This window comes from Triturus cristatus, chromosome 3_1 (assembly GCF_964204655.1).
Source record: "Triturus cristatus chromosome 3_1, aTriCri1.1, whole genome shotgun sequence".
NCBI lineage: Eukaryota > Metazoa > Chordata > Amphibia > Caudata > Salamandridae > Triturus > Triturus cristatus.
In genome coordinates, this window is record NC_140583.1 from 459,282,523 (window position 1) to 459,294,666 (window position 12,144).

Consider the following 12,144-nt stretch of genomic DNA (forward strand, 5'->3'; position numbering starts at 1 on the left):
TTACAATGCATGTCGGGAGTGGGGCTTCCTCATGCTCTCAGACCCAACATATATCTCATCATTTTCAGTGTTACACAGGAGTGGCAATCTTGGAAAATAACTCCAGGTTGTGGACAAAAAAGTCGCGTTACCAGACTATGAACATCGTGGCATAAAAGAATGATCCAAACAGATATTACACTTCATAATTTCTAATTATATGGGTATGAAACCAATGAAAAAAAGCATACTTTTATGATGTGTATATTTTATTTAATAAGTGTACGTTTACTATACAGGTGCATCTGTTAATGTACTGTGATAGGTATACGCTTTCTAACAGGGTTCCTTGCGCATCTTTGGTCTGACAATGCAGAAAGATCCACAAAAGAAAGAACACATTTCACGGCAACATGACCATCTGCCTCATTTATTCAGACCTTCTTTCTCCGAAGCATGTGCTTCGACACTGTGTACTCCGTTCCTTTCTCTGTGGCCAGGACGTCTGCATGCAGGCTGCAATGGCTGAGTTTAATTGGGCAGCGTTTGTCCACTAGCAGCAACTCGTGAGCAGCAGTATTTCCTGCTTCCAGGGAAATGCTTTTGGCAATTTTAACCACCCATCTCGGGTGCTGTGCTACCACAAGTTGTCCAAGGTCAGTCTAACATTCCATATCTCAAAGACAGGACCACTGTCATGTCAGCTGAGCGGGTACTGCGATGGCTGCCATAGACATGTGCGTCTCCCTACAGTAACTGTTGAATGGGGTATTTTTTTAGGTCTTGGCTAAAGACAACTTCAACTGTTGCTTGGCAGGCCCTATTGTTTCCAATAAATACACATATACTTAGACTGGGGCCAGTGTTTAATTTGTAAAATGTAAGTGTAAGGGCGCTTCGAGAGGCCACTGCAGCCTGTACCCACCAGTGCAGACGATGACGGAACCAATACAATTACTAACCATCACACTCCTACAAGTGTGACAATACAGACTATTAAAGACCCCACATATATAATAGTGTGAGTGCCAGGCGTTATTCATTTGTAATGTAAATTGATTTACTAAACACTTTTGTGCTAATTTCCAAATTTGACAGATAGTGTTACCATGCGGTGGACTTTCACTAGTGCCGGTGTAGATAATTAAGTGCCGGTGCCAGCACCAGTAACCGCTGGCTCAATTTAAGCACTAGGCTGGGCTTTGGGTCAGTCCCTTGCTCATGATTGGATGGCTTTGTTGGCTATCTCATTCGTCTGCTTTTGATTTGATGGCTTTCCCCCTTCCTTGTGTTTTTATCACTCAGAAGTATTACGGTTTCAGTTTTTTTGATTGAATGTTATATCCTCCGGTTGCATAATTCAGGGACTCTGTTTTGTATGCATGCAGTGGCGCAAAGAAGGCCCGCAGTGCAGGGGGGCGAGCTCCAGTGGGCCCCCTCAGCACTGTACCAAGCCTAAGCTCCCAAGTGAGTCCAGAGGGGAGCCCCTCCTTGTTCTTTGCAGGGGGTCCCCTCAAGTTTCCTAACGCCACTGAGTGCATGCTTTTACTTACTTGTGTGCACAACTGCTGAAGGCACCTGCTGTGCACTCACACTTCACCCTCCAATGTTGCAAAGGCACCTTGCGCCACCGCCCAGGTTATATTTTTTAACAATGCACTTATTTGTGTCGGTTTCATACAAGGGCCTGACATCTGCAAAGTGATATCTGGGATCCTAGCTTCTTTTTTCGCATCCCCATCCCCCTCTTTCTCCCAGTGCTAGAATTCTTTTTTTACGTCTTATACTTTCATACGGGCCTAGCACCTGCACTGTGCTACTAGCTTCCTCTTTGGTTTGTCATGGACACTTGTTGTTCTTGAGCATTTCAGTTTACCATCCCAATATGGCCATTTTCCACGTTAGAACAGTTAATTAAAATTGGCCACCATGCCTCACCACTCACATGTGCACGGCGGCCATCTTTTAAAAAAAAAAATATTTTATAAATGTAAATGTAAATGTAAATGTTGTAGACTTGTAAAGCGCACAGCTGCCCCAGCAACGGGGCGTCCCGGCGCTGTAGACCGCTGGGGAACCCGTCCTGGCTATCCCTACAAAACCCATTGCAAGATTGCTGGTCATGCCTGCACGTGCATTTTGACCTATGCAGTGTTAAAAAGCGTTGACAAAGCCAGCAGCTTGGCCTCTTCCAGCCAAGACATATTGTCTCTGCACCGCTTGTTATTTCAAGTAGCACATTAATCAGGAGTTTCTGCAGGAAGCCTGTTTAATCAATATAGACAATTTGTGTAATGTTTGCTCTTCTTTTTTCTTTACACCTTTTTTGCAATACTTACTGTGTTGCTCACATGTGGAAGCCACAGAAAATTGTTTATCATCCCTGCTTTCGTTCAGTGGAATAGCTTAGGTTATAGAGACTGGGGTACTTCGACTGATGCAAGATGCAAGAACAGGACAACTATCATGTCGGTTGTCCATTAAAAAAGAAACATCACAGACACAAAGCATTCAACCTCTTAATGAAACAAAATTATTCACAGAAATGTTTGGGAGGAATTAGGACGACACAACATACATTTGCTGATTAATCTCCCAGTTCGTCCATTGGGGGCGTTGGGGCGTAGCCCCCCCGCCCGTAGCTCCCTCGGCGTTTATAAACTTAAGTAAACTGAATCAGTTTACTTAAGTTTAAAGATGCCGAGCAGCCGAGGGAGAACCAACTGACAATCATGTCAGTCAGCATGACGTTGGACCGCCCACCCCCTTCAGAGTCTGAAGGGGGTGGGCGGTCCGGCGTCATGTTGACTGACATGATTGTGTCAGACATGGGGCAACAGGCAGCAGCACAAGTGCGCATGAGTGGGGAAGGTGAGCGGATTTTCACCCGTGCCCAGTCATGCGCACTTGTGTTTGCACTGGCTTGCGCATGCCCATTAGGAGCCCCTCGGTCTCCTAATGGGCAGGCGGCGGGCGTAGCGTAAGCTGTGCCGTCGGCCAATCCTGGCGCTGCTGGCAGCGCCAGGATTGGCTGAGAGGGGTTGGTAGGCCCCTCCAGTGCCGTTCGTGGAGGCGCGCAGGAAAGCAGAGGTCTGAGAGGTGGCGTAGACCCGTGGACCGGCTGTGAGGTAAGTTTTAAAAAAAATATTACATTCCCCCCCCCGTGCGCGATCCCCCTCCCCCCCCCCCCTCCCCGCGGCTAAAGAAGCAGAATCGCGAAGAAAGACACGATCGGGAAGCAAAAGCAAACTTGATTATTTGAGGCTTGAATCCTGGCCACCTCGCCTGACATAACTGTGCGCTCCTGGGCGACTCGGTTTTTTCTCTTTGCTTTAATTCCTTAAATTTTCATACCTGGGACTTGTTAGAGACATGCTACTCGCAGGTATTCACCACATTATCATATTTAATATAGATCAAAGCCCCCAGTTCTTATTCGCGGGGACTCCCTCACATCCAACCCTGTCGACATTCCTGGAGGGAGAAATATGCTGCGCCTTGATTGTGGGAGGACGAGGGTCGTGGTCAGTGATGCAAATTGTTAGCAACCGCTCGTGCAGGTGGTCCGAGATTAGTGCTCAAAGGAACCCAGAGATAGTTAAAAGGCTATAGTGTCTCACAACAGCAGCTTTTCGCTGACCTGTGTGTACAGACTCCCCTCTGTACGTTTTTACCTCGCAGCTGCATCTGTTTAGATTGTGTAGCCGCTTGTCCAGTGAAGGTGCAGCGTGCACCTTGCACTGCCTGATGGAGAGGGTGTTACCTCCATCGGAGTATCTTCAGAAAGAAGACCACTGGGATGTTCCATTGGGTTTGGCGGGTGTTGGTGTGCTGGTGGAGTGCAGTATTCCAGGTGTCTCAGAGCATGGCGCTAGGCCCGAGGTATTGGTTTCCTTTTAAAATACGCTATGTGGCTTTACATTATTAACTTTTCCATGCTTTTTTTGCAGCAAGTCATTTTGCTCTTTAAACATATTTTCTGTGTTTTGAAAAACGTATGTGGTGTACCTTAATCTAAATAAGAGTCACAAGCCTTGTTTGAACCGACCAGTATTAACAGACCCTCTCTGTATGTATGTACTATTATTTGCACGAGCCAGGCAGGCAGCTAAAGTTGTCAGGCCAGACCTAAAAAAAATTGATAAAAAGTCAAAAGTAGCCTGAGGTCTGGACAGAAATGCATGCTTTGCTGAATGTTGTGTGTTGCTTTAAACCACTCTTAGCACCACAGTTTATTTGATTGCGCAGATCCACGGAGTCCATTAGTGCAGGCGAATCCATTACATGAACGTCCTGACCACTTCAGTTAATCAGGGATTGATAATCTGACCATACCGGATAACTTGGAAGCCTCTGTTGACGACGTGGGATGGCTTTTCTACTGAAAATTTTGGGAAACGATAACATGGGAAGTGTTTGCTGTTACATGCAGGCATTTTTTATACAGAGTACTACTTGAAATGCATTCATATTTTCTGCACTTTTTTTTTAAATGGTGTTTCTTGCATGAAAACAGAAAATTAATGTAAGGAAATAGCGTCATCATATTGATGTACAGCATTGCAGTCAATGAATGTATTTATTGTATAGTTAAAATCATTACAAGTGTATCAGTGTGTTCAAAAGTTAATATGGGTAAATGATATCAGCATACGCAAAGTGTCCTTTATAGCTCATAAAAATTGGCAATTTCTTAAATAATTAAATCGTATTGCTTAATTATTCTTCCTGCTTCCTCAAATGTGCTTAAAAATGCACCATTTGTCCACTCGCCCCCACCACCCGAATCCCCATAGGTCGTTCGTATGGCAAAAATTGTACAACTCACCACTTTCAAATGTCACCAGCTGCCACTGCCCTCAAATAGTCTACTATTCTGCCCTACCACTTTCAAATGTCACCAGCCGCCACTGATCTCCCTGCCTTCAACTACTTTGGGCCATAAGGTACCCTTTCCCCACTTGTGTTCCCAGCAAAAACAGATTGTGTTAATCTGCCCAATCATATGCTTGACAGGCATTTCTGACCTACAGGCTGAAGAAACAGAAGTACAAACAGGAATTGAGCAGTAAAACCAGAAGCAGCACAACCATTGCAAAATATAGGACTTATCAGAAATAGCAAAAAGGTTGAATCTCCCCTTATTATACACAAAATAAATAAATGAATAAGCTTAAAATAAACGAAACTAACTATGAAGACTACAAATCTGACCGACGTCCTGTTACTGGAAGACGCCAAACTCTTTGAGACGCCACGGACTAACACCGCAGAGTATAGGGTCACATGTACAACTGCTGTTATTGTGGCCGACCTACTGCACACCAAACTAAAGATGCAATTAACAGACACTACTACAGGTACAGCGGCCTTCCTGTCGTGGGGACCAAGGCATGTTTTTGGCCTCCTGCACTGAATAGTATTTAAACTGTCCCAAAACAGAAGACATCAGAACACAGCCGAAAGGAAAACAGTCAGCAATAAAATGAACAGTGCGGGCCAATGTCAGATGCCAACCCGCCCGATTCAGGCGGGAGGCTCCCCATTTTTGAAGCACAAAATGACTATTTAGACTGTATTCCGCCCGACATTGCTTCTCCTTCAATAGAAGTGAATGGAGAAATGCATTCTCCGGATTCTTTTTTTTTATCTTAATCTCCCACTCCCCTCTTCTAAATGTTGGGATGCATGCAATGTGCATAATGTGTATACCTTTCAGGACCATATCTTGGGCATCAAATGAATAGAAAAGAGCTATTAATTTGAAACAGCTATCACAAGTTAGATATGTATGTGTTAACCGCTTTTCTTTTCATTTCTGGTGTAATAGGTTAGTCCCTTAGTAAGAAGCAAAATTAGAACCTCATATACTTGCTGACATAATAGATTTCAATGTATTTTTAAATGTTACCAAAACGGGTGGATATTGCCTTAGTACATGTGAGGATATAGAATGAGAAGTCAGAAAGAAGCACTAGAAATGTATTCATATTGCCAACATTTCAATTAATGCCTTTTTGTCCCTTACCCATGTCTGATATCTAAACAACGGAAGATAAGACACTAAATTGACAAAGTACTAAATAATCGACCAACCTTACATGAAGTGATACAGTTTATTAGTGAGCAAGCGCTACATTAGGGAGAGTAAATAAAATACACCACTGGGGTTTAGCTTGTAAACTTGGGTGTTAAATGAAAACCTATTAAGGAACTTCAACACGATGCAAAGTTCGACATAAACTAATACTAGTGTATTGAACTTTTGTATATCTCAAAAAGAACCATTAGTCTAGATGCATGATAGAAAGGTGTAGATAGCTCTTTGAGACTTTCATAATGCAAACATTACTAATACAGCGCTGAGTAGGCAAGATTAGTGCAAAACGCAAGATAGCCAGAACATCTGAATCATAAGATCTAAATGAAACCAAAGAAGAAAACAATTAAGACTGTATTTATCATAAAAACAATTGTTTGTGTTTTAAAAGCAAAGTTTCAAGGTAGGTCCCTCTACAACATTCAGATTTAGTTTGTGTTGGAGGTGCACCTAGAGAGAACATGGTGGATAATATAGAGAGAACGCCACAGTAGTGACCTCAATATTTCCCCCTTCTTTCCCGCCTTTGAAAATTGCTGTATTACCAGGAAAATATCTTGATAGCAGGGGCATCTTGCAGGCTCTGATCTCTATTACCATACAACTTACTTGGGAATGATTGCTTGAGGTCTCTGCTTTTTCTTGAGATTTTTCTCTGGCTAATCTAGCAGCCTCTTTCACTTCTTGAAATTTTTCTGCAAACTAAAACACAGGAGAGAGAGAGAGTTACAAGGAGGACTTATCTGTAACAAGACAAGAAGGTGTTTCAATATTGTTCAAAGCACACTCAGTAACATTTTATCATCTTATTACTTTGCACAGCAATTCTGTAAAAGTGGCCCACCAAATAAATAAAAAATATACAATCTGATTTCAGACAAAATAATTTAACAGCCCTACAACACTGCAAAATAATAAACTAAAACAACTATTTCCTTGAATCCATAGCAACAATCTTGCGGTATCAAAATCATAGACTGATTAAATACTATTAAAGTTTGATACTTCAGGTAGAAAGCAAAAAAAGAAGTGAGATGGTAAACATGAATAAGATGTAAGGGATTTACATATTCTTAACATGTTCCAGGTAGCCTTCATAACATTATTTGCCGCAACCGATTGTGAAGGCAAAAAAGCTTTGTATATCTGGTCCACATTCTAGCCTAATATAAAATTGGCCTAGGCTTTCCTAAGGATATGTTCTTTTTCAGTCCAGTTTATAATGTAAAAGGACACAAAAGGGTACTTTACACCAACTGCAACAATAGTTTTAATAAATATTTCTCACTGATTACCAACAAAAAAGTGTTTACAAGAACCCACATTTCTAACTCAAATGAAGACAAATTTTGACTAGGTCTGGGCAAAATGTTATTGCGGCGGAGTAATCAGAGTCACTTTTGCATTACCCATGACAAAAGAGAAGCAAAAATTAAATAATTACACCATTTTGCATAATTGTGCGTAATTTTGGGCAACAATGCCTGCTCAAGAGCTCAGGAACAGAGCACAAGTGACTGTTGGATGCGGTTACAATTCTATTGCATTTAGTGCTATTTTCTCAGCCCAAAATACATCCTCAAGTCCCTTTTGGATACAAATGTGCATTTTGTGCCAAAAATATCAATAAATGCAGTGTTGGGATCCTTAAGTAACTCAGAGTGACCTCGCATCATCTTGCTGTCATTTTGAGTAATTATGCAATAGGAAGTTAGCCTAATTTTGACCTTGCACGCTTCAAGCACTGGTGATACGGCACACACTTGGATTGTCTTTGTGAAATGCGCACTAACACTAATAAGGATTCATACATCCCATCTGAGCCTTTATCTAATCCCTGAGTAAACAAAACTTGTTCTCAATTTCAAGGAAGACTTATCCAAGATGCTTTTATTCCTGAAGCATTTATTCAGTTTGAAGTCCTTGAACTTCTTTACAGTGCAGATTCAAAAGGGCCTACAAATTACAAAAATCAGAAAAATCATTTCAACAATCTTTAAAAAAAAAATATGTTTTTATTGAAATTTCTTACAAACAGCAACATATAACAACGATGCTAAACCCTCCAGGTTGCTGCGGCACATGTACACAAATTAATAGTCCAGTGGCAATGTCCACCTGATCCAAACTGTAGGCTACAAAGAAGAACATTTTAAAAATCAGGGGGGGGGTAGAGAAGTAGAGATTCATTTATTCAGCTTCTTGGGCTAGTCATAAGATAATCAGGACAAATGAATCACGTAGTTCATTTTCCAGAGTCTCTTGGAAATTTGTAATGAAGACCCCCAGCCACACTGGCACGACAGCAGTACATCTTGGTTCTCCACTTATTTGATTAAGTGGGACATCATTGGGTCTTAGCACCCAAGTGTCCTGTTGTCAAGGTCTTCATTATACTCCACCAGGAGGGAGACTGTTGGGTATACAACTGTCATGAATAGGAAAAGTGCAAAAATAAAACAATTTAAAAGATTTCTCTCCTGTGTGGATTATCTTTATTTTCATAGGGGAGGGGGAAAAAGGTTAAAAAAGACAGGTGGTGCTTGTTTGGATAATTATATGTCCAATGCACCTAGTGAAAGTTCGGCCGACATGTTTCAGCCTATGTTGCCCCTATGGGTCTGTTGACTTTCTTCAGAATCAAAGGATTCAGCTGTCTCGTGTATTGAGAGGCTGTATATGTGATAAGAAAAGGTAAATGAAATTGCTCACCCTATTAAGTCAGCAGGTTAGATTTTGTGTGTGTTAATGTATGGTTATAGGCCACATTTTGATCTATAGAGTGAGGAGAATAAATAGCAGGGAAAGGTAAAGGAAAGTGTAAGAAAAGAATTGGTAACTTTTATTAGCAGTTGGTTATTTACACAAAAATGATTCATAAAGGCGTATCAGGTATCAAAAATAGAATACATATTCAAACAATAATAAGTGCTTTAAGTGGAAATATAGAAGTGCAGGTATACAGTGCCCTGAGTAGTGCTGGGACTCTCCCATTAAACCTATTGCAGGAGTGTTGAGAAGTGTAGGTATTCAGTACCGGACAGCACCAGCCCATTTAAAGCACTGACAATAACGCCGTCACAGCCATGACTGCTTATCCTCTTTCGCCGAAAGGAGGTTGTCCAGGATATAAATTTACAATTCCCCTGAGTCTATCAGAAGAGTATTTTGATACTGGAAGGAAGAAAGTGGCTGTGCGAAGATGAAATTAAAACAGAAAATGTAGGACTGAGTCCTGATGAAGATGAATCTTCTTCTAGCAGCAGCTATGCAAACACCCCAGGACAGATCAGCCAAATTCCCAGGCCATTACCACTAAGAAGCAAGATACAGAATCGCTAAAACCCTGCATTTGACTACATACAAATTTGATTCAAATGTATAAAGCTAACTACATATATATATATATATATATCTATATATTTTTTTTTAAACCAATATGCCTGCGCATAGGAGGTCACTCACGTTGCCTTAGTGAAATGCAGCCTGCTTTCTTAGTTCATTTTAAATCACTTCATGCAGACGCGTTTCAGGATACCAATCCCTTCTTCATGGGCAACAGGCAAGTAATGAAAAGCGCACCACATTTTGTTTTCCTTAATTTTAATCATTCATTAGTATATACGCCCCCAGTGGGCGTGTTCCATTGCCTTGTGGGACATTGAGTCTCATGGTGCGATAAGAATTCTTTCCTTTAGTAAGCTCATTAAACTTGCGTGCATTTTAAAAAAGCATTATTCACCTTAGTAGGTAAGGAAACTGAGGCTATATATATAGATATAAACACACACACACACACACACACGTATACACGCATAAAAAAGACAGATTTACAAATTTTAAGCAAACACTTCATTGCAATGAAAGATAGCTGTACAATTAATGTGTGTTAAAAAGTGCAGTGTTTATTTTTTGTGTCGCATTGTAGTACATTCAGCAGCTGTGGTGCTGGGGCACGAAGTGGGGGAGGCACTAGGACAAATAGAGCAGGGTTGCGGGCCCTATCTGGCCTCCCTCTAGAGACACAACTGGTGGAAGAAAATATCAAGAGCAGTGAAAATGCACTAAACTCTTCATGTGTCAAACTGGGGTATAGTGAAGCCAATAGTGGGTCACAATATGCTAAGAGGACTGAAAATTACAACACAGCAATGGTCATGCTAAGCGAGGTTTAGTTAATTTGCTAATAACGGACATCTCTTGGCCTATGCCTTCTTCAAAATCACTAGCAAACACATGCTAGGTTTAAAGTATTCATATTCCCTTTCTTTACTCAACATGAACTAGTCCAACTGTTACTATTCAATCTATATGCACAGCCCGGTTGTATTTTTGACAAGATGCTATTAGAGATCATGCTTTTAAACAAGGATATTTGTTTAGAGGACAAAAATAGGCAACATATCAGGGGAAATACTATCTCAGCCTCACTTGTTTTGGTTCCTATTCAATGTTAGACTATGATGAATTGAACTTTCAGGACGTCAAGTCCTTGACGTTTCTACCCACTTACCCGAGTGATCATGCACTCAGAATGCCCCTTAATTTCTCAATAAATACACATTCTCAATGGAGCTGGAGCTATCAGCTGGTAAATCCACCCAAGTCTTTTGGTGTACAAGAGGCACCAAAGTATATATCCTGCATTTAAGAGGCAACCCACAGAAAATATTTAAGTAAATGCTCATCAACTGGCCCACGACTTAACTTGGACTGTACATACGTCAAATCAAGCAAGATCTATATGTTAACTCTATAGTAAAAGTACTACAAATATAGAACAAGTTGTAAAAAATAATAATAAACTGATAAGATACCAACATATAAATGCCAACAAAACCAAAGCCAAACATTAAATTGCTGAAGAAATCATTATGCGAGTAACAGTGAGAGAAACAGAAATCCGATTAAAAAATAAGTTTTGGTGTGTACTGCATGAATACACAAAGGAAATGTTATTCAAAAGATTCAGATATCTAGCAGCTCAAAGAATGTACACTAAGATGATTGCTCATCCCAGTGTGGGTATCCCTAAACTGGAAGGAAGGAGCATTTATAAAAGGTACACTCCGCAAATAAAGGCTCTTAAAGGGCAGTAATAATTAATACAGTCTCTTGGACTGAAGAGCCAGTGGCATTAACCACGCCCCCATACATTGTTATCTTAATTAGGCCAGACAGAAATACTGATACTCAAGGTCATCTTCAACTACTAATCTCTATCTTAAAGAAAGACTGAGTCTTGGGCAACATTTCTCTATCAGCTATGTAAGGTGTGTATGTACTGTAGTCCGATCCAGATATCCTGGAAGGGTAGTATTGTATTGCCAATATGTAACAAGCATTGGCAAATGGCATTCGATTTCGCTTACCTTTACATACAAGAGTGACAATGTGTGTTTAAAGTAGTCTTCAATGTCTGTTAAGATCAGTGTTGCATCTTACACATTTCTGCTGCAGTTTTTCTAGTGACCAGTAGGCGACACTAAAAGGCAGCAAACTAGTGTTTAAACATGGCTCTGTTTGCAATGCTGTGCTTGATGTAGGACAAATGGTAAATCTACAGATGTTGAAACACAAAAACTCCTGCAGGTTGGTCAAACACAGAAAGGGACAAACGCGAGCAAGGCAACTTCAGACTGAAAACCTTCCAATCAGGAGCAAGGATGGGCTTTGTGGAGTAGTGTATCCAATACTGCCTCAGACATCTAGAGCGGTCTGTTGCAAGACCTTAAAAAGATTTCAGGAATGACCAAATAATCACCACAGTCGTCTTGCAAACTACTAAAAAAGTCTTTCATTTTGCATTTACTGGAGTGGGTGATTGAAATCTTCTCCTTGTGGTGCAAGTAGGATTTCAACCGCAGTCCTGATATACCGAAGAATAATAATGTGCAAACATGTGAAGCAAAAGTCCCAGCCTATATACCGACTTTATTGCTTTAGATATGTTGCACAGACCAAAATGATCATAAAAGCTAGTCGCTGTCAACATCCAACACACCTCAAAGGATTTTCAGAAGGTTTCATTCAAATAATTGGTATTAAGTTCTAAGACACTCCAA

At 40.9% G+C, this 12,144-nt stretch overlaps 1 protein-coding gene across 2 annotated transcripts in view; it reads right to left on the reverse strand.

Moving 5' to 3' along the window:
* HOMER2 (homer scaffold protein 2) overlaps nucleotides 1-12,144 on the reverse strand; it is a 511,148-nt gene that overhangs the window by 208,678 nt on the left and 290,326 nt on the right. For both annotated transcript variants that reach the window (XM_085644272.1, XM_085644271.1), the window contains exon 4: nucleotides 6,689-6,781. In XM_085644272.1, the coding sequence (XP_085500398.1) occupies nucleotides 6,689-6,781 (93 nt within the window). The remainder of the gene's footprint in view (nucleotides 1-6,688; nucleotides 6,782-12,144) is intronic.